At 35.1% G+C, this 24,681-nt stretch overlaps 2 protein-coding genes across 5 annotated transcripts; one reads left to right on the top strand and one right to left on the bottom strand.

Moving 5' to 3' along the window:
- Positions 1-3,590: 3,590 nt before the first annotated feature.
- On the bottom strand, positions 3,591-24,164 carry LOC145936434 (cholesterol transporter ABCA5). Of its 4 annotated transcripts, none has more exons than XM_083038660.1 (24): positions 24,023-24,164; positions 22,260-22,381; positions 14,684-14,857; positions 13,994-14,175; positions 13,220-13,424; positions 12,915-12,990; positions 12,668-12,821; positions 12,328-12,514; positions 11,932-12,075; positions 11,512-11,662; positions 11,302-11,375; positions 10,604-11,068; positions 10,046-10,395; positions 9,405-9,811; positions 8,828-9,109; positions 8,142-8,409; positions 7,660-7,834; positions 6,938-7,274; positions 6,373-6,647; positions 6,092-6,238; positions 5,323-5,705; positions 4,626-4,833; positions 4,091-4,430; positions 3,591-3,913 (listed from the first exon to the last, which is right to left on the bottom strand). In XM_083038660.1, exons 2-24 carry the CDS (start codon positions 22,350-22,352, stop codon positions 3,810-3,812), a joined length of 5,181 nt encoding a protein of 1,726 aa, XP_082894786.1. In that variant the 5' UTR covers positions 22,353-22,381; positions 24,023-24,164; the 3' UTR covers positions 3,591-3,809. The 4 variants fall into 4 exon arrangements, with proteins under 4 accessions (XP_082894786.1, XP_082894789.1, XP_082894788.1 ...); XM_083038663.1 differs by having other exon boundaries at positions 8,852-9,109; XM_083038662.1 differs by having other exon boundaries at positions 10,604-11,056.
- LOC145936449 (tubulin polyglutamylase complex subunit 2) lies at positions 16,668-18,863 on the top strand. Its single transcript, XM_083038701.1, has 2 exons — positions 16,668-17,120; positions 18,044-18,863. Exons 1-2 carry the CDS (start codon positions 16,877-16,879, stop codon positions 18,607-18,609), a joined length of 810 nt encoding a protein of 269 aa, XP_082894827.1. The 5' UTR covers positions 16,668-16,876; the 3' UTR covers positions 18,610-18,863.
- Positions 24,165-24,681: the final 517 nt, after the last annotated feature.

Genomic DNA, 24,681 nt, shown 5'->3' with positions numbered 1-24,681 from the left:
TTATTACTTTTATGTATGATCATTATAAAATTATCATAAAATAATTATAATTACCATATAAATCTTTTACAAACAAACGTTAAATGTGAGACAAAAAAGAGAAAAAAAACAGCAAGTATATATATGTATATGTATATATATGTGTGTAAATATATACAATTTTTTCTTTATGATAATTCATTTCTTCTCCATTAATTTAATTTAATCATAAATTTCTTCTTATAAGAGAGAGAATTTTCTTTTAACAACAATGATGCAAAACCGATTAAGATAGATCTGTCGAGTGCAAAGAATTAAACCTATATTATTATCAATATATATTAGCAATATATATTCTCAAAACCGCAGCCGTTTTTCTCTTGGTGTCATTCGCTGTATCATTCGATCGATGTTTAGCAGTAAATAGTGTCCATATGCTGTTATCACTCAAGAAAAACCTTCTAGTTGTTGCGCGCTCGAAACTATAAGCTGTATCATTCTTGCATTTTTTCTTTAAAACTACGGCCCTTTTTAGGGTACTTTTTAAATATGTGTGTAGAAAATGCGCGAGAGATGTTTGAGAAATAACACGAAAAACAAGTTTTTTTTTTATAAAAAGATTACTTAGGAACAATTGTATTTTCTTCTGCAAACGAGACGATTGACGTTTCTTTCTTTTTTTTTTGTTTCTGGATTACGTAAATATGCTAAACTCAAGGCATATCACAATATTAATTGAGACAAAAATGATTAGCATACTAATGTTCGTCCTTTAAATTTAATCCTATAAATAACTAATTTGTTTTATAAATTGTTAAACCCCTTTCACGTCTTTTCATTTCATTCAAGTATACTCTTCTGCTTCTATCTTTTTAGAAAAAAATATTTTTCTCAATTTACAAGAGACACAAAAATATTGAATACCAAACTTACATCAATACACTGATGTATCGTGTTCAAAAATTGAAAGTTATCTAAAGAATTAAATAATTACGATGAAAGCTACATCTCAAACATCTCTCGTAACACTCGATGCATCCAGCACAAGCTTAGCGAGACCCACATCGTCGCCACTTCGATGGTTCGGCTCAAAAAGCAAATAATTCGAATTTCCGCATTATAAATTAATTTGAATTTTCTCATTTAGCATTTTATTAACATTTTATTTGCAATCTTATGTATAGATAAATATGTATATACTGTCTATGCTCTTTTATAATACCTTGTAGAAAGAGAGAGAGAGAGAGAAAGAGAGAGAGAGAGGAATAAAAAAAATCGATAGATATTTATTCTATAAATTAAATCCTTCATTTTTGAGATAAGGAATGGATTAAAAATGTTTAGATTGCTTTTATTTGTTTCTTTCAATATTTTAATACTATTCTGCGTCTCGCAAATAATAGGAAAATTAATAATCTTTCCTATTCTTCTCTGAAATGATGTTACAAATATATAAAATCTATTAAAGTCCTATAGAAATTTATTTTAATATTTAATAAAAATGTATACTTTTCTGTATATATATGTGTGTACATGTTATATACTTTCTGTATGTATGTATGTATATATATATATATATGTTTATGTTATATTTAATCTAATTAGGATATTAAATTATTCAATTTCATTAGAAAAATCTAAATGTATAGAAAGAGCAATACAAAAAAAATATTAAAACATTTTTTAAAAGAGTTAAGAGAGCTTTAACATATTAAAAAATTTTTTATACTCTCATCTAATTTTTTCTTTTATTTTTGAGTTACCTCTTTTCTGTGCAAGATACAGTGGTGGTCTTCGGTTTCAAGGTTGTAAATAAAATGATGGAATATTAATACGACGACTCAATGATATTCGAATGATCACTAAATAAAGACCTTTTTCATCCTTCAAAAAAAAAAAAAAAAAAAAAAAAACGATGTGGCCAGTTGAAGACTGAAAATTCGCGAGACATCGTCTTCTCGAACCGATCCATCGACTTGCAGCTTCTGCCGCAAAATGACGCCAAGTCTCACCAAGAACAACGTGCGCTCCAATTCCAGTGCAATATATCGGTACGAGATCTATTTTTTTTTTATCAATACGTTTTTAAATACAAAGTAGACTACCGGTATGTATTAACTTCGACACTATACCGCGAGGATGCTCGTTCCTCGCGTTTACGCCCGACATTTACCCCCGGACTTTTCTCTCGAACACAATGAGACAAATGTCGATGAGAGAAATAGAGATAGAAACGTCGAGCGCAAAACTAAGCTCGAGATGACGCTCCACCGCCGAAACGGAGATCGTGCTCGAGCCGCGACACTATTATAATTACTTCACGGCGTGGTGATAATATCTCCCCACGCGAGACTATTTACAGGATAAATATAATACACAAAATTCTATAAGAGAGAGTCTTCTTTCGCTAGAGAGACGATTTTGTTCACTCGCCATAAATATAAGTAACACCACCGTCAATGATCTCTCATCCTCTCTCGTCATCCTCGACACTACAACGTTCTCTCAAAAAAGCAAAACGCTACTATCATAAGTTTCTATATTTATTCCTAACTGTTCTATCCGCGATCATCCGTTTTCCAATATTCGGAAACCGGAAGGCGGTCCGTCGCCTCAACACTTCTTCGAAGCACCATCTGAGGGAATAATTAGGTTCTATCGTTCTTCAGCCGATTCCTTCGACCGATACGTTTAAACTGATACGTCTCGAAACACGCCAAGACCAATAAATTGTTCCTTTATTTTTCTAAAGTATATATCTTACCGCGAATAATTTGCAGCGATGAGACGATTTTTCTGTCATCTTGATATCCGCGATTGTTAAATTCTCTATTATATCTCGTTTTACCAAGAAGATTCCTTCGAACTCTTCGAACCAACGAGCCGAACTCTCATCTTCATTCTTGTTTGAAGTTTTACCTTCCGTCATTTTTCTATAGAGCCGCAAGAGAGAGATCTGTGGCTTAATACTCCTTCGAAATTCTTCGCATTCTAAGACTAGCGGCTGTTCCCTCATAATTTCGTCGTCCTATCGTTGATCCGCCAACAGTTTGGAGCTACAAAGCGACTAATTACTTTAACACTCCTTTGCAGATCTAAGCTGTGGTATAGCTATCTTCATCTCATTCCTAGTTTTCTGTCATCTTAATATATACTGCTGTCCAACATAATGCTGAGACAGTTATCGGCTATCTATTCCTTCCACCTCGCTTTCGTTCTTGTCATTAACGATTTAAAGTTGCAAAGAGTGACTTATCTCTCTTTTTAAGCACCTCAACTTCCGATTAATTGTTTCTTCAATTCTTCTATAATTACTTTATTTTTAATATTTCGGAACAATATATTATATGTAATTCTTCGTCATCCTAAAACGCTACGATTCGTGGATAATTTTGTTCTGTCGTTTCTTCATTTTTTTCATCAAGTCTCCGAGCGATTTACACATATCGACTCGACGCAACACTTTGAAATACAATTAATAAGACTAATGACTATTGACAAATTTTTCTTCTCTCATCTCATACTGTCGTTTCTTCATTGACCCTCCAAGGATTTGAAGGCACGAGACAATGTGTCACATTGATACTTCTTCGAAATATAATACTAGAAACCATTGGATAACCGTCATATTTATTGATACCTTGAAGCAAGGAGGCGGTGATGCATATCACATGATTCGAGATAATAAAAACAACGGATATCGTGTTCTCAAAACTCAAAACATGCGTCGTTCGAGTACACATCTTCGCGTAGACGAACACTTCTTTCGCGCACACTGAGTTTACATCACCGGTTATCACATAACAACGACACATTAGCACTACGAATCATCATTCCACGGAGTTGCCCTCGTCGTAGTGCGAGAACTTGAGGAATACTTGTTCCAGAGTAGTTTGACTAAAGCTATATTCCTCTATGTCCAGTTCGAGTTTGGCTGCAAACAGAAATTTTTACAGAGTTTTTACGGAGGTCTTCATCACAACTGACTAATTTTTCTAGATCTTCTTTAGATATTTTTTAAACATTTTTAGATGTTTTTGTTTATTTCAGACTTGGCAGGCCGATTGTCGGATTCCAAAGAAATTCCTTCATGAAATCGCTATTTTCTTACCTTTCTCCAACTGCATGAAGCACTCGGCCAGCGAGTTCACAGCGTGTTGGGGTACGCCGAAGACCAGCCGATCGGCGAAGCTCTCCTCCAAGGTGGCGTCGGGGAAGAGGCCGGCGACAAATTCCTTCAAGGTAGCGATCCTGTCACCGGAGGGAGTCGTTGGCGTGCAATCGCCGCCCAGCAGTTTCATCTCGAGAGTGTAGCCGGCGCCATAGAGATTCTTCAGGTGCTGAGTCGAGCCGACGCATCTCAGCTCACCCTTCACCATTATGCCGACCCTCGAACACAACGCATCGGCTTCCTCCATAGAATGGGTAGTCAATATCGCTCCCCTGCCACCCTGTTGATCATTTAAGAATATCCTTAATATATAAACTCTTATTACATCTATCAATATTTTATATATATATTCTAATTTTTTCTTAAACCAGTTTTTAAAAGACTTAAAAATGTTTTATTTTAACAATGTGTTGAATGGAAGTAAAAAATAGAGCTTCGGATGTATATACATATAGTAGTGCACAATGCTACTAACTTGGAAACTAGCGAGAATCGTGTCCCACAGGAATCTCTTTGACCTGGGATCCATGCCTGTGCTCGGTTCATCCATGAGGACTACCTTGGGTCCACCGACCATCGCCATCGCGAAGCTAAGTTTTCTTCTAGTCCCACCGGAACATTCTTGAGTCTGCTTGTCGGCGTGTTCGTGGATTTGTAGACCGGACAGATATAAATCCACGATTCTGCGACACGAATCAAGTAGAATGAATTAAATAATCATATTTATAATTGTTAAAAAAACGTGTGTATGATAATCAAGATCGAACGATGTTCTATATTAGAAATATATTAAAGAAGAATAATTTTTTAGACCTAGACATTGCTGAAAAATTGATACAACAGCTCTGTATGTGTTATATAAAAAAAACCCAATGCATCTATTTTAAAATTATTTAATAATTCTATTTATATATCTTATCTATATTTAATTATATCATCCTCTATATCTTCTCTACACTTAAAATTATATTTAGAAGAAACCACAAATGTGCATCTATATTTTAAAATTATATTATATATGCTATAATAGTAGAGATCTTTGACGCGCATATAAATAAAGATTCTTTCCAAATTTATAACGATTAAATTATTTATAATTGACTGTTGATGTCTGAGAAGTGAGCACAACTCTTCGCTGATTAAATTATATATTAAAAGATCCTTTTCCCGACCTGTCGATATCGCTCCAAGGGACCCCGCGAATCGCGGCGTAACACTCGAGATGCTCTCGCACGGTGATGTTCTTCCATTGAGCGTCGTGTTGAGGACAATAGCCCATCTGCCGAAAAGCGTCCGCCATGTGGGTGTTGATATTGTGGCCGCCGATCTGTACTCTGCCCCTCGTCGCCGCTTCCTCGGCGATGATGATCTTCATGGTCGTGGTTTTGCCGGCGCCGTTGTGGCCCAGCAGGCCCAGAACCTCGCCCGGCTCCACCGTCAGCGAGAGATTTCGCACGGCGACCCTCCGTTGCTTCTGCACGGCCTCCTCCTCGCGCTTCGAGCAGCAACTGCAGGACGACCCTGCCTCTCGCGGACGGTACTCTTTTCGCAGATTCTACATCATATTTTATAGCGTAAAGCAGAATGACATCGCATTGGCAGGCGAAATTTTGCGCGATGATAGGCAAATATGGAATCGACAGAAAAATATTTGCTCCAAGTTGAAATAAAAATGATTAAAGTGCGACTAACTTTGTCAAAGAGATATTATTTAGACATAAATAAAGATATAATTACAGTTTGATGAATATTTTGACGTGTTGTTTTAAAAGACGAGATGATAAATTTGCAATCAATTTGTTAAAGATACAAGATCTGATTAAAATGTTGAAATACAAATATATAATTATTGGACTATTACCGATTATAGTTATTTTGTTAAAATGAAATTTTATAAAGCATCTATTAAAATGAACAATAATTCGATTTGCATTAACTTACCTGTACCAAGACTACAGGCGGCTCTTGAACGGCTGACGAGGTAATAAGATTGAAGACCTTCTGTCGTTCGTTTTTCACATCTGCATCCTCGTGTTCACCGATGTCAGAGTTTTCCATTATTTCTTCACCAATAGAGCCACCATTACGCTACGATAAAAATGATTTTTCATAATTACAGAAACGTCTAAAAATATTTTAACAGATTTTTTAAACCTGTTTTTTTACACAGGCTATCATTTAAGAACAAGAAGTGTAAGAAATAATGCGAAATTTGTGCTAACCAGAAAGTATTTGAAGAAATCGCTGACGTTGCCGCCGCTCTTCTTGATATCTAATAAAAGTAGCACGAAGAACCAGAGTGGGACGTGCAACAGTACCCCGAAAGCCATCAATATGATTTCCGTGGTAAGATAATCAGACATGGTGAGATGATGGCAGGCAGCGTTGATGGAGCACATCAGGTAAACGCGGTCCACATAATATACCGCTGCATACGGCACATACATGGAGTTCAATAGGGAGAAGACCACGTGCAACGCAAATGCAGCTGTCCCGCCTTGAACAACAGATGAAGTAACATAATGAATAATCTTATAATTTTTATTTACCAATCTTATTGGTAAATATATCGAATTAATAATCAAGTGGAAAATAATTAAAGCTTGTAACTTGATTATTCGAAAGAGGAAAAATAGATGAATAGTTTTAGAATCATGACACATCGCGAATATTAGAAATCAACATTTAAAATCAAAAATTGTAAAGAAGATTTATAAAGATTGTTTAAATCTAATGTTACTAGATCTAAAGTGATCTATGAAAGAGTCTCGATTACAATCTATTTACCGACTCCCAGCATATCGAGGATCATGACGAGGAGGAACGGTATCAATCCGAAGAAGGTTGCGATGTTGGGCAGGATGCTTTGAGCGGAATCCATCTTGTCGAAGATGTAGCTGAGGCAGGTTGAAAAGAGGATAGACGATGGGCAGTAGAGCATGAGGAGGGTGCCGAGGGTGATGACCGCCGGTAGTTCCTGTAGCGAAGGCACGTCGAAAAGGAATATGATGCCGAGGATACACAGGCAGATGAAACACATCAGGCCAACCAGCACGATAAAATAGCTGAGGAAGTACATAGGAAACGACAGGCCATTCACGCGAAGCTGGTTCTTCGCTTTGATCTGCACAACATTTTAAACAACATCATTAAGCTAATGTATTACGTAAGATCTCTTAAAAGAATCGCATCATGTTTTAATTGCATTACGTTTTTCTTTTTTGCTCGATTTTTAGACTAGAAAAATTCAATTAGATATATAATATCGAGAATAAAATTCTGGCAAATTTAATTCGTTTGAAATTAATAAAAGAAATTTGTATTTTTAATTTCTAATGAATTATGTTAATATATTTTTTATTCAACTTTTCATAAAACATTTAGTTATAAAAATAATATTGTATGTAAAGAATTTTAAGTCAATAATCTATATGTATGAGACAGAAAGATACAAATTAAAATATTCAATGTAACAATATAAAATCAGAATTTGAAGACGGAGCTCTTACCTCGCGATCGTAAACCATATCCACTGCTAGAGTAATCGGCAATAACACGAAGTCCATACCGATAAAGAGAGCACAACTGGCCGTCCCGATGTTGAACTCTTGGGGTTGCGACGTTTGCTGGAAGGGATGCGTTTTGACCTCGATTCGCGTAAGATCGTTCTTGTCTGAGACCAATCTAAATAAAAAGTTATAGTTTGCAAAAAATACTAATCAATTTAAAATTTAATTTCGATGAATCTACTTTCTCTAAATTTTCGTTTGAGATGCAATTAGAAATGTTTAAAAATATAAATTTGCAATGGCTATATGTTGCCGAGTGTAAATGTTAATTTACAATATCATTTTTTTGCGATTTTAAATTGTTTGAAATTTTTTTCAAAATTTTCCCACAACAAAATCTAATACTTTCGGTCTTTTTAAAAAGAATTTTCAAAAAAATATCCTGAAACCGCTTAAATCTCTTTATAAACAATCGAACTTACCTATGATAAGTGTTGGAGAGAATGTTCATCAAGATTGGAAGGGAATGTTGCATCGTATCATTGTAAACTACGGTCAGGTTGAATCGTGGCAGATTATAATCGGTAATGTTGAAGGCAGCTACATGCGGCGCAATGTTCAATAAATTTGCGAAATTGCCGTCGTATTCCTCGATATGCTTCGCGTCCTGTGCTATACCGTCCATTAAATCGCTGATGTCGCGGTCGCTGTTATTTATATAGAGAATCTTGGTTTCTTCGCCGTATGTGTCTGCAAGAGGGAATAACATACTTGATCCAAGTAATAATCTCGTGTCATTAGTTTCGAAAAACTATAACTGCTCTTCTTCTTTTCATAAATTCGCAAATCTTGTCGAACCTCGACGCAAAGAAATCAGTTTTAATTCTAAATTCTACATAATGTCAAAATATAATACGCCTTGTTCATTTTTTTCGCAATTTTATTCGTATTCGCGAATTTATGGACACATATTTAAAGGCATAATAATTCCTATTACATTTTTATAAAAAAATATTCGTGAAACAACATGTTCTCTCAGTAATTAAGACTTGATCAATTTAGAAGAGACATTTTTTAAGAGCTGATATATATGAAACGTGCAATGTAATCTCTAAAGTAAACTGACAAGTGCGCACATAAGAAAACGAGCCAAGCAATTACCTCCTACCTTGCATAAGATGCAACCACTTACGGCTATTAAGTTTCAGCGACTGCATCTTGATGTCGACGGTCTGGATACTATTCAGGTAGAGACCGAGCACTATCAGAGCCAGCGGCATGACGATCGTAAAGTACAATAGCTGGATATTCCTGAAGAGTCTGAGCACTCTTAGACGCAGCATGGCGTAGAGGGTCTGAAGGAAGTTAGGCCGGATCTTGATGGGATCTAGGCCGAGGCCGAGCACAGGCGGATTTCGGTCATTATGAACTCCGTCCGGCAAATCGTTCGCTGATTCAATAATATTATCATTGACTGATGATGAAATAATATTATTAGATAATTCAGTTAATATTGAATATCAATTAATATTTCATTTATATTATTAATATTTAATATATTGTAATATTCTATTATAAAATATTATTATCATTAATATTTAATAATAATTAATACTTAAATATTTAATGTAAATTGATCATTAAATATATTAATGATAATAAAATCGCGGTTAGATGTGGATGGAAGACAGAATTATTCGCTTGCAGAAACTTCAAAGGATAAAGAAATGTAATAGAAAGGGTACCTTTGCCTTGGCTGTCGCCTTGAACGGTCAGCCCCTCGTTTTGCAAGCTCTGATACGACGTACTTTTAGATTGCAACGAGAGCGATCGGCTGAGCGCTCGATTGCGCACCATCTTCTTCGACAAGTTGTCCATCGTGCACTCGGTCTCCTCGTCTTTCTCCAGATGCAGGAACACCTCCTCCAAGGTGGTCATCGACACGCCGTAGCTGCTGATGCCGAGTCTGCTCGTGCGGGTCTTGATCTCGTGCTCGATGGCGGTGAACAGCGAAGCGAAGCTCTCCACAGAATTGTGCGGTAGAATAAAGCTCAATTCTCGACCGTGACGTCTCGCCTTCTCCGCTTTGCTCACGTGCGATGTCACTAACCGGTTAATAGCATGTTCCCTCGCGTTACCCTCTAGAACTAAACTGTAATTGAAAAATAATATTCGTTAGATAGTCAATTATCTTATTCTCGTGATATAAATCTATAAACTTTGCAGCTTTTCTTCCGTCGAAATAAAACCTAGCGACATGATGAAGCGTCCCATGTTTTAATCTCATGATATATAATTGTTGTTTTAATAAAATATTGAATTATTTAGTTTTATTAAACCACGGTTAAAATGAATGCACAAAATAAGAAAATCTTTTCTCTCTTACGTTAAGTGATAACCAATGCCGAATTTGTTCTTTAGAAACAGAGAACTGCCGCAGCACCGGAGTTTTCCCTTGCTGATCACTGCTTTTCTGTCTGCAAGAATGTCCGCCTCATCCATGAAGTGTGTCGTCAACAGGATCACCTTTCCATGTCGCCTCGACTGCAGGAAAGACCACATTTGTCTCCGCGAGTAAGGATCCACCCCGGCGGTAGGTTCATCGAGGATAATGATTTTTGGATCGCCGATGATGGCGATTCCCACCGACAGCTTCCTCTTTTGTCCACCGCTTAGGTATTTCGCGAAAGTGTCCGCTTTCTCGACTAGATCGATATCTTTCAGGGTTTTCTTCACCTGACAATTAAAGAGCAGCGGTTAAGAAATTAATATTTTTTATTAATTAATATATTTTACTCTTTCGTCGCGTTATCCCGTCAAAAATTCCAAACTATATATTTTTATTATATGTATAGTAGTCGAGTTACTGTATCAGTATGCTCGTCTTGAAATGATGCTGTTTCAAAAAAAAGAAATAAAAAACAAACAAACATATTATGCATACCTCGTGTTGGATCATCGAGCGTGGAATGCCACGCACGGCGGCGAAGAATTCGAGATGCTCGCGTGGCGTCAGCAGATCGAAAAGGATGTCGTGCTGCGGACAAACCCCCGTCATACTGCGAATCGCCCGCATGTCGTTGGAATCGCGGACGTCGTAGCCGAATATGAGGGCGGTGCCGGCAGTAGGTGCGGTCAGACCCGTGAGAATGTTGAAGAGAGTGGTCTTGCCGGCGCCGTTGTGTCCAAGGATGGCGGTGATCTGGCCCTCGTAAATGGTCAGGTTGATGCCGTTCACGGCCTTGGTCTCCGGGCGCTTGCACTTGTGGTACGATTTGTAGAGATCGGCTATCCTGATCGCCTCGCGACCCTTCATCTCGCGCACCACCGGCTCCACGTCGCGATTCGCCTCCTCGCCCGGGATGAACGAGTTCGACTCGCCGTTCGACGATGGCACCTGCAAGCATCTCTGTGAAGACGATAGCCATCGACTCGAATTATTCACCAAATCCTTCGATTATTAAAAGGAAGGGAAATAAATAATAATTACAGCCGCAAAGGAAAATCTCAGGATATGTTAATTAAAATATCCTCTGGATATTTTCATCAAGACTTTAGAACTTTTGCATTGTTTTAAACATTATTTCAATAATTTTATTGGAGAAGATATGTACAAATATCTCGAAAATGTAATTTACCTACCCTTTGAACCTTTCTCTGACACCAAAATCCAGGTACGAAGCAAAACCAAGGTGGCTTCTTGGTTCCGTATTCACCTAGAAAAAATTAATTTAGCATTAATCTTATCGTATATATATTAAATTTTATACAAAGATATGTTCATGCGTGAATAAATCTTTTCGCGTCAAATGACATTGCATTATGACAAATCAAAAAGATGCAAAAACATACTTGGTATGACGGAGTCGAGATAATAGGCCAGACAGGCATATAGGAAAATATCTAGAGTCATCATGATGAGGCTGCCGCCGAAAGGTATCCCAGGGCCAGACCACAGATTATCGAAATTCACTCCTTCACCCTGCAGATCCAGCACCAGAGCCTGCGCAACAAAACGCGGAGCTTTTTGAAATACACAAATATACACGATGTATATTAAAAGTCCCATATTGACACAGCTATGCAAACACACTTGCAATTAATAACTGTTCAATTATTTATATATAAATTTCAAATTATAAAATACATATTTCGTAATATAATAATAACTTTATTTAATTTTTCCAAATTTATAAGATCACGTATTCGTTAACTCGGGATTATTTTGTGACGGAATAAATTATTATTATCGCAAAGTACTTCGAAGCTTACCTTGTCCATCGCCAGAGCAACTCCGGTTGGGCTGAGTAGAGAGACCAACCAGAAGGAGATCGAGCTGGAATCGTCTACGAATACTTGGATGAAGTACATTAAGCTCAGTATCGTGACAGCGAAGTTGCCCAAGACGCCAGCCGTCTGAAGCGGAGAAGAAGATATTCTTATCATTTTATTATTACATAATTATTCTTTATATTAGGAGACTAATAAATATATACATAATTATTATGCTGAGATCTCTAATTTGGAAGAGAGTTTAGGCATATACGTGCATGCAAATTGTTATAAAAAAGTTGCACTTTGAAAAATTAAAACTTTTAGACAATATAAAGTTTGATTAAAATGCATAAAGGAAAATCTCTCTGCGCGTGCGTTTTAAGAATTACTTACACGCGACTTATCGAAGAACGGCGTGATCATGAAGGCGAACATGATTACGGAGAAACTGTATAGCACCACCAGAAGGAATATCGGCAGGAAATGAGTGTGTTGAAACATTTGCAGAGTGAAAAGCAGTACCACTCCGACAGCGGAGAGCAACAAAACGAAGATGCTGTAGATGATAAACCACGACAACCTAGGATGGAAAGAGACACGTGTCGTTGGTGTGCGTAATAATAGAAAATAGAACATATATGTTTAACATGAATTAACTTTTATCACTCATTATATCAGAGCTGAAATGTATAATATTTGACGAAGAATTATTCACAGATATTTACAATCTTACCAAAACACAGAATCATTTAGGCCCATGATCTTCATCCCCTCCTTTATCTTATTCTCCTTCTCGCCGACTATCAAGATCAGGAGATAAGTGATGAATTGCGAGAGCGCCAGGACCATGTAGAGAGGAATAACAACTCTGAAGGCTAGCATCCAGTCTGAAGAATATCGTTGACCCATGAAACACATGCACGAACACGCACGCACACACATACATAAATAAATAAAGATTTTCTGGAAAGATTGCTTACCGGCGGTAAAAGCTTCCTTGGGAAACATCTCGAGTTTAATATCCGGTACAGTCACGTCCGAATTTCCCGTGTCCAACTACAAAAAATAACATCAGTGTATCAATGTACCTTTCTAAATACTGTCTTTCAATTGCCATCAAATTTACCTTCATCTTATTCGGCGAAAGATGTAACAAACGAATAAAACTGATAGAAATTTACTAAACTTTAAAAATGAAAGGAAAGTCTCGCTCTTTATATGACACACTTTGTTTCACTGGATTTGAAAAATCGATAAAAAAATAAAAAGAAAAAAAAAGACTCACTCTTATCTTCGTGGTATCCATTATCATCTGCAGAGCTAGGAAGCCGGAATGTAAGTAATTATTGACGGGACAGGATCCGCCGGTCTCTATCGACAAAACGCCGCCCATCCAGTGGCTCGTGTCCTTTCGACAGGTGACCGGAGCGGAATAAAGTTCCGTTGGCGAAGGCGGCGAAGTGTACGAAGGATTCGTCCTAATTTCATATCTGGGAACAATATACAAAAAAAGTTCCATATTTATTAATAAAAAACTGATTCTTATATCATATTGGAAATTGGAATCAAGATGAAAAAGATTCCGAGTTTTATTTTAAAGTATTTTAAAATATTTGCATTTGACCTGGAAAAACTGTACTCAATTCTATAGCAATTTTTAGCTTTAAATATACCATAAAATATTAAAATTGTCGTGAAATATATGATATAACTAAACCAAGAATACTTTTATTAAAAATCAATTGCATCTGTTATTAAATTGAAATCTACTGCTATTTTTTATTTGCATTGTCAAAAATTAATGCAGAAAGAGAGTTTAAAAATTTTGCAAACACAATTTTCAGTATCTCTCTTCTATATTGTTCTTTATTAAAATCTTTAACATTTTTATTTCTACAAATATTTGACACAAAAGTAAAAAATAAAAATGTTCCTTACTATGTGGATGAGCTTCTCTTTTCATCATGCATCCCCATGCATCCCCATGCATCTTTTTACCGAGAAAAAGGACCACGTACCTGTTCTAAATTTATGATTAATAATGTAAAAGTTATCTTACATGAGACGCTGTGATATCGGTTGGGAATCCTCGAAGATAACTGCCAGGGGTACGCTGTAAGGATCTCTCCAATACGCTGCCTGCAGATCGTCCTTCGTGTCGAACACCATGAAGTTTAAGGGAAGCTTACCGGGATAATCCCACATAGAGAGCCAGAGAGTGTTCATGGAGCTTAAGAAGCTCTGGAAAATACATCGTTAACTTTGTATCATGCGAAATTTCGCAATATCCGACAGAGAGATCACTTTGAAATAGTTTATACGAAATAAAATTATATATGCAATATCATATGTAAAAGGTGACGAGAAAACTATAATTTCTAATGAGTTCAAGAGATTGCTTTTCAGACAAAAATATTATCGCGATATGACGTTAAAATAAAATTAAAATTTTGTATTTTTATAAGGAAAAGTGTAAATGAAAATTAAATTTATTATTTAATTAATTAAATTATTTTCCTTTTTTTAAACCCGCGGGCGTCTTAACTTTTGCAAAATTATATTATTTTGACAGAAGAAAGCTTATTTAAATAAACAAATTAATTTAATGGAAAATGTTTAAATGAGATGAAATAATTTTATTCTTAGATTTTTCAAGCATTTTTGCACAATACAAGAGTAAAAGCGCTTGCACTTAATTCAACAATTTAATGTGCTGAGTTGGCAGTGATTTCCAGAAAGTAATACTTACGAGGGTTTCCGTAGAATTGGGTACCACGGCAATCGTGTTATTTTTGTGACCGTTGAATAATTCGAATATATCCCCTTCGTGCCTCTGCGTCGTCATCGCGGGATAGTTTGGGTTTGGTATCAGGACCTTCACCACGATCAAGATCCCAAGAGTGTATAGGGGTAGAAAGATCTCCTGTGGGCAATCAAGCGATAATGATTTCAAATCAGATGAATGCGCCATTTATACGGCGTGTCTCGTGGAATCGTTCAGATTCCAGTTCCTTCATAAAGTAATAATTGGATTGCTTTTTTGGTAAAAGGTAACTTAAGCGCTTTTATATTCAAATTTAAAAATAGGTTGTTATTAAACTTCTCTCTAAAAAGAGAATAAAAATGATATGTTAATAATTTTAAAATGTATAAATATATTTGTTTAAATTTGTTGACGATTAGTTGTTGGTAGAGAGAAAGAGAGATGAAGATTGCGGAGAAAGAGAAAGACGTAAAATCGAGAAGGCTCTTTTATTTTTTAGGAGGCTTATTCCGCGAATACGCCGTTCCGTATAATTACACGGCTCATTCCAAATGAATAAAAGATTTCTCATGTTTTTTTTTTGCAGCTAATATCCACAGTATGCAGGAAATAGGGTGGTTTCCCTCCGTTTCCCCTATTGCGCCCCTAAAAACGCGACGCGCAAATTCTGCACGGTAAGAAATCCCCCGTGTGCGTGCATGTCCCGTAATTATTCTAGGTTCCGCTCGCGCACCTGCCGTTCCGTCTCGCCGTTCGCAACGCGATACCAAGCAATATTCCGAACTATTTCGACCGCGTATTTCTTTTTTGATAAATCGACCCCGCTCTCGTTGCAGACGAATTCTTCAGTATGAGCGATAAAAAAAAAGTCAATACAGTAATAAAAAAATTTTATATTGGTAATTTAAATCTCTGCGAGTGATGAGATTCTCTCTAAATTGCGACATAGGATCCCCCTAGAATCATCGTCGCTTTATTTCACAATTTTTTTCAGCCAATTCGTAGATTATATTTCTCTTTAAATAAACAAAAAATATCAACGTGTAAATAATTTTAATTTTATTAAATAAAAATTAATTAAAAATCGCAAAATTATATATTGTATCAGTAACTTTGGTTTATTAGAAAATATAATCATATAACTTTTAATTAATTTTGTATTAATAGCATTTGACAGCTCAATTGTTTCGACATAAATAATATTTAAAATTTCGAAATTGTGCAAAGGATAAAGCTCAATTTTTCCTACGAAAAAAATCAAAAAACTTCAAGAAAGATTCACCATAAATGCAAGAAGCAAGTGAAACATCCCCGTACAAGCCGTACATTGTTCGGGAATATTGGTAGCTTCGAGATTGCGTCGTCATGGCGATCAACAAGGAACGAACGCGATGATTGCTAGAACGTTGGAAGACAGAAATCTCTTTTACATTGTCACGATAGAATATAGTACGTGTAGTGCAAAAATTTTCGTTTTTTTCTGCGCTCATCCCAGAGGTACCGGCACAAGAATTACGTAAAGCGGATCGATGTAATACCAGTTACGAGAGCATTTGTAATATCCAATTACGCGAGCGGTCTTTTTTATCTCTTCATTGCGAAGAATGATTACGAGCGGAACCAGATAGACATACATATGGTAATTACTTCCATCTGTGACTTAATTCACTATTCATTTGTTTATTATGTGTGTTTTAATTCTTATATTATCCGCTACAGTGAAAAAAACATTACATAAGGGAGAGAGAGAGAAAGATTGTAAAAAGCAAAAAATAAAACAATAAAAGAATAAGAATAAATCTAAATGATGCATAATATCATCAAAAGAAGATATATCGTAAACAAAAAAAATATATATACATATAATATTAGAATTTGTTTATATAAGTATAAAATACCTAATACATTCTACTTAATATGTTTTCTCTAACATATATTATTATTAAAACTATAGTTTTTTAAACGCTGCTATCACTGTAATGTGTGTAATCTCTCCTTTAGTCTCCCTTTTTCTCTATTTCTTTTAATATGCGACTAGTTGCTTCCAAAAATAAGTGGATTATAACAAAAGTCAACAGAAATACATTTTGTAAAATTAAACTTCCCATTTTGAAGAGGAGATAAATATGAAAATGACTGATATTTGCAAAATAGGCGGAGGGCAAAGACCTCGAGGCAATGTCTTTCTTCGTGGACATTGTCACCGAGGATTCGTTCTACGAGAATCTGACCCTCGGGGTGGTGAAGATCCTCGAGAACTCCCCGTGCGTGAGAAACGTGAGGATCGAGAGACGAAACGGTTGCGAACTCGGGGCCATCAACAGCTGGGAGCAACGTCATTGCTGCGCGCTTCCCGAGGACGTTCGGAATTTCTATGCTTCCATCGACGGTTTCCTGCTGCAATGGAATCTCGAGATAGCAGGTAACCTCGGTAACTATTCTAATTATGCGCTCTCAATTCAACGTATTCATGTATGTTTTTTATTACTCTTTCCTCTTTATCATTCTCTATATTTTCTTCCTTCACAATATCTGAAAATATACCGCATAACTTTATATACTGTATATTTTATATGTAAATTTTTTTATTATATTTATATTCTCTATTTTTTCTTTTGTTAAATTATTCAAATAATTAATTTTTCTATAAATCTATCATAAATTATTTTATTGTTATATGCACAAATTTAGTATAATTTTAAAAACACTTTGTCCAATTTATATTGCCATATTTTAAATCATGATTTCACTTATTTAACACAATTATTATTTTTAAATATAACAATATATAAAAGAAAATTATCTGTCTGTTATTTTATTATATAATAACAGAGTTGTTAATTAATTTTTTTTTTATTTTTTATGTAATTATCAAGAATTATTATAATATATCATATTGCATATAAAAAGAAGATACGAATCATGACATAGAAATCAGATAGATTAAAAAAGATCGATAGATAAAAATCGCTCATTCCCTAATTACTAAAATCATTCGTTGATCCTAAAAAATTTGCGTGCCACGAACTTTTTTCCGTAATATTTACTATCGGCGAGCCTAGATCTATAACAGAATCTTTCATTCCGCAAGCAAACAAACAAGTTGAAATATATCATTCAGCGTAGTCTAGCTCAGTTTTCCAAATAATGAGAAGTAGACAATATTAACCCGTATTGAGGGAACATCATTACTGTAAAAAAAGCTCCTGACATATCTCAAATGTCTTTTATATATCTTCGGAATTTTTTCGTCGCTTAAACAAAATTCAAATAATATGTCAGTGCGGAAATCGATGACTTCAATTCGTCGATATTAATCCGCGACATTTCATGCCTCGCGTACAGGCGAGGAATTCTCGATAGGTCGCATGGAGATAGAAACTTTGTCGTCGCTCAAGAGATACGTCGGCAAGGATCGACAGACGGGATCGGCAGTCTCTATGCAAGACTCATCGGGGACTCAAGCAGGGAACGAGCCGCAGGAGGACGTCATGTTCTCGGGGGATTCGCGCGACTGCAAGCTCTTCGAGATCGGACAGTGCTTTCCGGGGCCCGAGAACGGCAGGATCTACTTGGCGTATCGCTCTAAGCAGGACCAGGACTCGCCGAGTATCTGGCTCCATAGCCGCGACGGCGGCTGGTACCACCTGGCCGACAACTTCACCGCGTATTTTCGCATGATGCTGGCCCATTTGGGCCTGCCCTTGTGGCAGTGTTGCGCGGCCGGGCTGCCTTTGTTCACCTGGGTACAACAGGCGTATTTTCTGGTCGGGCCCCATCTGCTACCGTCCACTGTCGAACCCACCGAGAGCGTGTCCACTTCGTTGTGGAACAACGGACCCGTCAACGTCCTCGATCCGGCTATCTTCAAGGTCAAAGACAGCAAGCAGAGAAACGCTCGCAAGAAATAAACTTGCTGCAATAATGGTACTCGAAGCGTTTGAAAGCAAAAATACATTTTTTGCTTCAAAATCAAATTTTTTTTTATAATAGAAGGTCAGTTTATGAATTTTGAATAGGAAATAATGGCTTTCTTCGTTCAATGCTTTGTCACTGACTGAATATAGGTGAACGTGTGCATTTATGTAGCATAAGTATATATTAAATAAATAGTAATATAATATCGTATATTTAGATATTTATCTCTCCTTTTCTCTTTTTCTTTATATTTATTCATCTCTTTGAAAAGAATTCTTTTTGAAAGACATGAGAAGTCTATTCTTCTCATCGTTGTATAAGATATAAGTATGTATAATGTAAAAGTATAAGATGAGAAGAAATATTTTACAAGATATTTCATACTAAGTAAGAGATGCTATAGCCAAGTACATAAAAAAAACAAAACGCTACTAATAAATAATTTATTCGAAATTTTTCAAATTTTCTTATTTCAAAAACTAACACTGTAATAAAATAATTTAACAGCATCATTCTTACGCGATATTAAGGCAAATTTAAATAGCGACTAAATCGATTAAAATTAATACAATTAATTCCGAAATTTGTTACTTATATTTTTTTTATCACGATTTTAATCTCACATATGTACGCAAAGAAATTTTGTTTATAAATATTTTAAGTACATATATTTTAAAATAAAATCTAGAATATTTTATATTGTGTTACGCGATGAGATATAAAATAAATCGTTACCGCGAAGATAAATAATCAATTAATTTCAAATAAAAAATAATTACAAATAAAAAATCAATTAAATTGTGTTCAACCCACGATTGCTTCACCGATGCCTCGTCAAGAGAGAGACTCTTCCTCGCTTTTATTTTTTCTTATTTTTTTTGCTATTTCTTCGTGGCACTCATTCGCGAAGATACGATTAATTAACGATCGCGCGCGCGTGCTAATCAACAGAGGACAGCGCACGACACTTTACACGACACTTCTGACGTTAATCGCATGTGACACGTAATTATAATCTGCTCGGTGCTTGAAATTACTCCTCATGACGACAGTACATCTGTTGCTAATAAATACGCTCTCTTTTTAGGACGCTTGCCACATTTTGTATCACAACATAAATATGCGAATTAAAATTACAGTTAAATATCCGCGGAATTTAATATTCGATAATATGTTGTCGCGTTTGTTGTCAACAAATATTTATACAATATTATACTTATACTCGCGCGATAAATTTCGATCAAATCAATCGCGTAAAATACATGTTATAAAAAATAAATTGATATACAAATGTCAAACTTTTTTTATTATTCGATTCACGAATATTATATATAAATACGTAGTTAGACACACGACTGTACTTTTTAATTGAAGTAATTATATTAATCTTATTAAAATCTCGTGCAAAATATTTTAGTTTCGACACATTTATTAATAAGTACTCTTATTTAACATTTAATTGTAATAATGACAACAATCGCGAATAATTTGGCATTTCCTAATACTTGTCGCGATCGCATTTCGCGAGATATAAAGTGACGTAAGAAACTAAAGTCAAAACATAGAACAGCTCGTACCAGTTTCATCATGCGAATGGCAATACGTCCTAATGTAAACCTGTTCGCTTGAGTCTCTTCGCGCGAATAACAACAATATGATTGACATAACAACGTGCTATATGCAAGAAACGAGTTTCAAATTTTGCTACTTCGTAGAAATCGACGTTCCATGTGTTGCGACACACATTATCTCTCAAAATATATACACTATTAGTACTAGGATATCCAACGCGAGCATTAATTGCAATTAATTACAATTAATATATTAATAATCCGTGTAAAATATATGTGTCGAAATGACGACTATTTATCAAAGTATATTTTGCGCGATTTACCTATTTTTGAAGTAAGAATAATTATAAGTTTAATTAGAAAGTATACAGTTACATCCAATTCGTATTTTGTTGATTAGTTCGCGTAGATCCGTAATTAATCGCGTCGTCAAGAGTGACTGCTATGAAAAGGAGTAGTAAAGAAGAAGTAAAAGAAATATGTCCGGAAAAGCATCGGCTGACAATGGAGCAATCGTGAGGTGAACACAATTTCTAATTAACTCCGTGCGATCATAAGATGAGAGAGAGCACAAGTTTTTAATTAACTAAAAATTAAAGCGTTTTGATGAATCGAATTTCAAGAATCTAAATATATAAAAAAGGCTAGTTTTTATATACATATATTCAAACTTAAAAATATATTATATATTTTTATTTAAATATTTTTTATCTCGTAAAAATCACGTCTTTGTAATAAAATAATATTTGACAGAATAAGCTTGAGACGTTAGACTGATGCACCGATAATTTTTCAAGTATAATTAATTGTAATTAAACTTCTCGAATGTAATTAATTAAATTATGATTCTCATCTTCTCTTGTGTAAAATGTTTATAAAATTTTTATCATTATTTTTTCAACTGCGTTAGTCATTGCGAAGAGAAAGCAAATATGCGACATTTTTATACGGCGAAAGCGTGGCGATAATAGTGCAAAAAAAAAGCGTAAAAAATTCAACGAGATACATGGAAAAGTATCTTCTCTTCTTCGCGATCCACCCCTTGGCCCAGTTGGCATCGAGTCTACGCAAAAACGTCCAATTGGCAACGTAATTGGCGAACGCAGTCTGCGACAAGACGCAGTCATGCTGTCGCCGTTCTCGCAAATGTTCGCATCGGTCTTTCCTTTGTCGTTTGACTGTTACCATCCTCTTATATTATCGTGCAATTTTACAAGTTGTTTAATGAATGCAAAGCTAATTATCCTCGTTAAAAATTGGAGATCTAATTGCAAAGTTATTTCATTTTTTAAATTCTAATAATTTTTTTTTTGTATGACTCTCGCGTTATGTCAACTAAATTCTCACTAAATTACCTTTCTGTTAAAGAAAAAAAATATAAAATAGTTAATACTTTCATTCCCTAAATTTCATCTTACGAAAAAATAATGTCAAAAATTCAAAGATTGTAATAAATTAAGTTTTAGTGAAGATAATACATTTAATTTCTCAATGTTATTTCTCTTTTAAATGGATTTCGTTATAGATACGTTTAACTAAATTAAATTAAAAAGTTTCTTATCACATTTATTGGTTTTTCTAACAGTGTTATGATTTTACGTTTATTGCATGTTGTAAAGAAAATAGGAAAATATATTGATTCAGTATCAATTTTTCTTTTAAAGCGAGCCTTTAAAAATTGGTATACCTACGTAATATATCGATTTCAAAGAGCAGATCTATTGCTTGCACAGACAATCTTCGAGAATGATTTTGGCAACGTATTTCTGCGCACTGACTATATATATATATATATCCACTTGGCACGTGTCCATGTTCTTTGAGACAGGTGCCGATTTTTAATATTATACATTTCTCTTCGAAAGATTCACTAGGTTAACGAAACTCGCACGTGTGAAATAATATTATTCACAGCGTAAAATACGATATAGATTCCGACTTCTTTTAAATTACGTTAAAATCCGAAAAAATAGATCGGATTTTTATATAAAAAAATCAAGCTCCAATTGTTACCACACGATACGGGGAATCTCTTTAAATATATTAATATATTAAAATTAGATTAGACATACCGCCATCGTCTTCCGCTTCTCGCGTTTTTTGAGCAGAAGATTCCTCACGAGCATCGCCCGTAGCTGGGAACAGTAGACCGCGCACGAATTCATCCTGCGAGATGCATTCGCCCTCTCGTCCTCTGTAACAGAAACATCAGCAAACTAAATGGCCAGGGCATTTCAATATTTGACGAACAATGAAAATAGAAGCTCAAGTTTTGCGCTAATGCAACGTTTTAATTCAAGTCCAATTTCAATTTCATTATTATTATAGGCATAGAGCGTCTGAAAAAGATGTTATAATTTCTATCGACACTCCAAAAGAATGTATAAAAATAGATAAACATTATTTAAATATGTTCGTAATTAATGTTGAGATTGCACTTCAACAGAGAAATTTAATCAGGCGCTTTTAATTACGAAAAAAAATTTATATAATTATGTCTGTGATGTAAAACATTTTATATACGTTATAATTATATATGCAAGATATCTGTCAGATTTAAACATATATTAAAATATTATAACTTAATAGTTATAATTTTCTTCGCAGTATTATATAACAAAATTTGAGCTTATAAATTTCACTTTATAAAGAGAAATGCACAGGTAAAATCTATATCATATATAAAATATATATAATCATACTTTCTATAAATTTTAATTAATGAAAAAAATATCTTGTTACGAAAATTAACAAGCTAGATGCTGGCTACACCTATAGCAAGCGAATTAAAATGCATTTATTATTTTTAATTCTGTCATTCGCGTATGCGAATAAAAAACTGTTACAAAGATAAATGACAGTTGAAAGCTAAAAAAGCAATATATGTAATCGGTCACTTGTAACGGAACGTAAAACTTGCCACTTAATTAATTGTTTCCACATGGAGAAAAGCAAGATATTCTTGTTCCTTCCCGCTCCAACGCGCGGAAAATGACGAGAAGGAGAAACTGTACTCGGATATAGGCATGCTACTGAAGCACGGCCGTACGTTCTTCTCGATTAATTAGCTTAATTTGTTTGCACAACTGTGCGACACGTACTCTTCTCCTCCCCCTCCCTTTCCCCTTTAGGCTCCTTTCCACCCACTCGTTCACCATTCAGTCCTTTCCGCTCGGTTCGTTCTACAGTAAACTCGCGTGGGAACAATATAACTGTGCGATATCTCGCTCGACATTTAATAATGTGTTCGCGATTGTGCGGTGAATTTTGGAAAATTAATCAAATTATTTAGAGTATATCAATTATCTCCTGTAAAATTTATCCGCATAAGTGCGTGGCGTGCGATATTTAAAATACACCTTCCTCTATACATATATAGATTCGAAGAGATGTTTGAGAAATTTTGCAAACTATTTTTTTACAGTATATATTATACAAAATGTAATATTATATTGCAATTCTTTCTGAATTTATATATATAAACCATGCAACAACAATATATTGATATTTTTATTTCTTTAAATTCTTTAAAGATTTTCATAAATTATTTTTGAATTTTTCTATCTCTTGTATATTTGCGCGGTTCATCAAGCGTCAATCACGACTTATAAAATTTAATTTTCTTCACAATATTTGCAATCATTCTTCTCCCTTCGGACGACTAAATTGTTTTTTTTTTTTTTTTAAATTAATCTCGTCCTGAATAAAACTGGCGAAGGGATGCATCCCTTTCGAAACCTCCCTCTTCACATTTTCTCGCGAATACGCTTTAATTGCAAAATCTTCTCTAAACTCGTGACGAAAAAAAAAATGACCAATGTGAATGTTTACTCACATTAATTCTGAAGTGTGCGCCGCGCCCGCGTTCAAGGGGATGACTCTAGTCGACCGTACCCTCGGTACCTTGATTGCTGGCGGTGGTCCCGGTGGCGGTGCCGTTCCCGGTGCTGTCGTTGCTACGTTGCTGGACACTGCCGCCGTTACCGACGCCGATCGATTCGCACTGCTGGGACGTTGCCTTACCACGTGACACGACGGCGGCATCGCAGCGACGGACGACGACGATGGTGTGCACGGAATCGCATCCGCGTCCACTGTCGCTGCTCCTCGCCATTCTTGACGCCGCTAACGGCTGCAACCGAGAACAAAGAACGAAACTTTTACTTTTTTTTGTATTTCACAACTCTACATGTACAGCGTTTTCAAGGCTAAAATAAGATCTTGTAATAATTTTCTTTTCTTTTTTTTTTTATTTTTGTATTTTTAATACCTTGGATTATATCTTTGTTTTCTGGATAATTTTTAGAAGAATTTGTCAAAAGTATTTAATTTATATTTTTTTATTATTATTTGTTGTATATATTTATTTAAATTTTAATACTACTTTCACATTAAGAAGTCATGTTTTGGTCCCATGACTTTAATTCAATATTCAATTTAAAAATGATCTATAAAACAAGAAATAGCAATATATTTAATTACAAATTACAAGTA

The sequence above is a fragment of the Prenolepis imparis genome, unplaced genomic scaffold, assembly GCF_030444845.1.
Source record: "Prenolepis imparis isolate NDT839.2.m4 unplaced genomic scaffold, iyPreImpa1.0 SCAF_5, whole genome shotgun sequence".
NCBI lineage: Eukaryota > Metazoa > Arthropoda > Insecta > Hymenoptera > Formicidae > Prenolepis > Prenolepis imparis.
The sequence above is the reverse complement of the archived record's forward strand: the minus strand, read 5'-3'. Positions and strand labels throughout refer to the sequence as shown.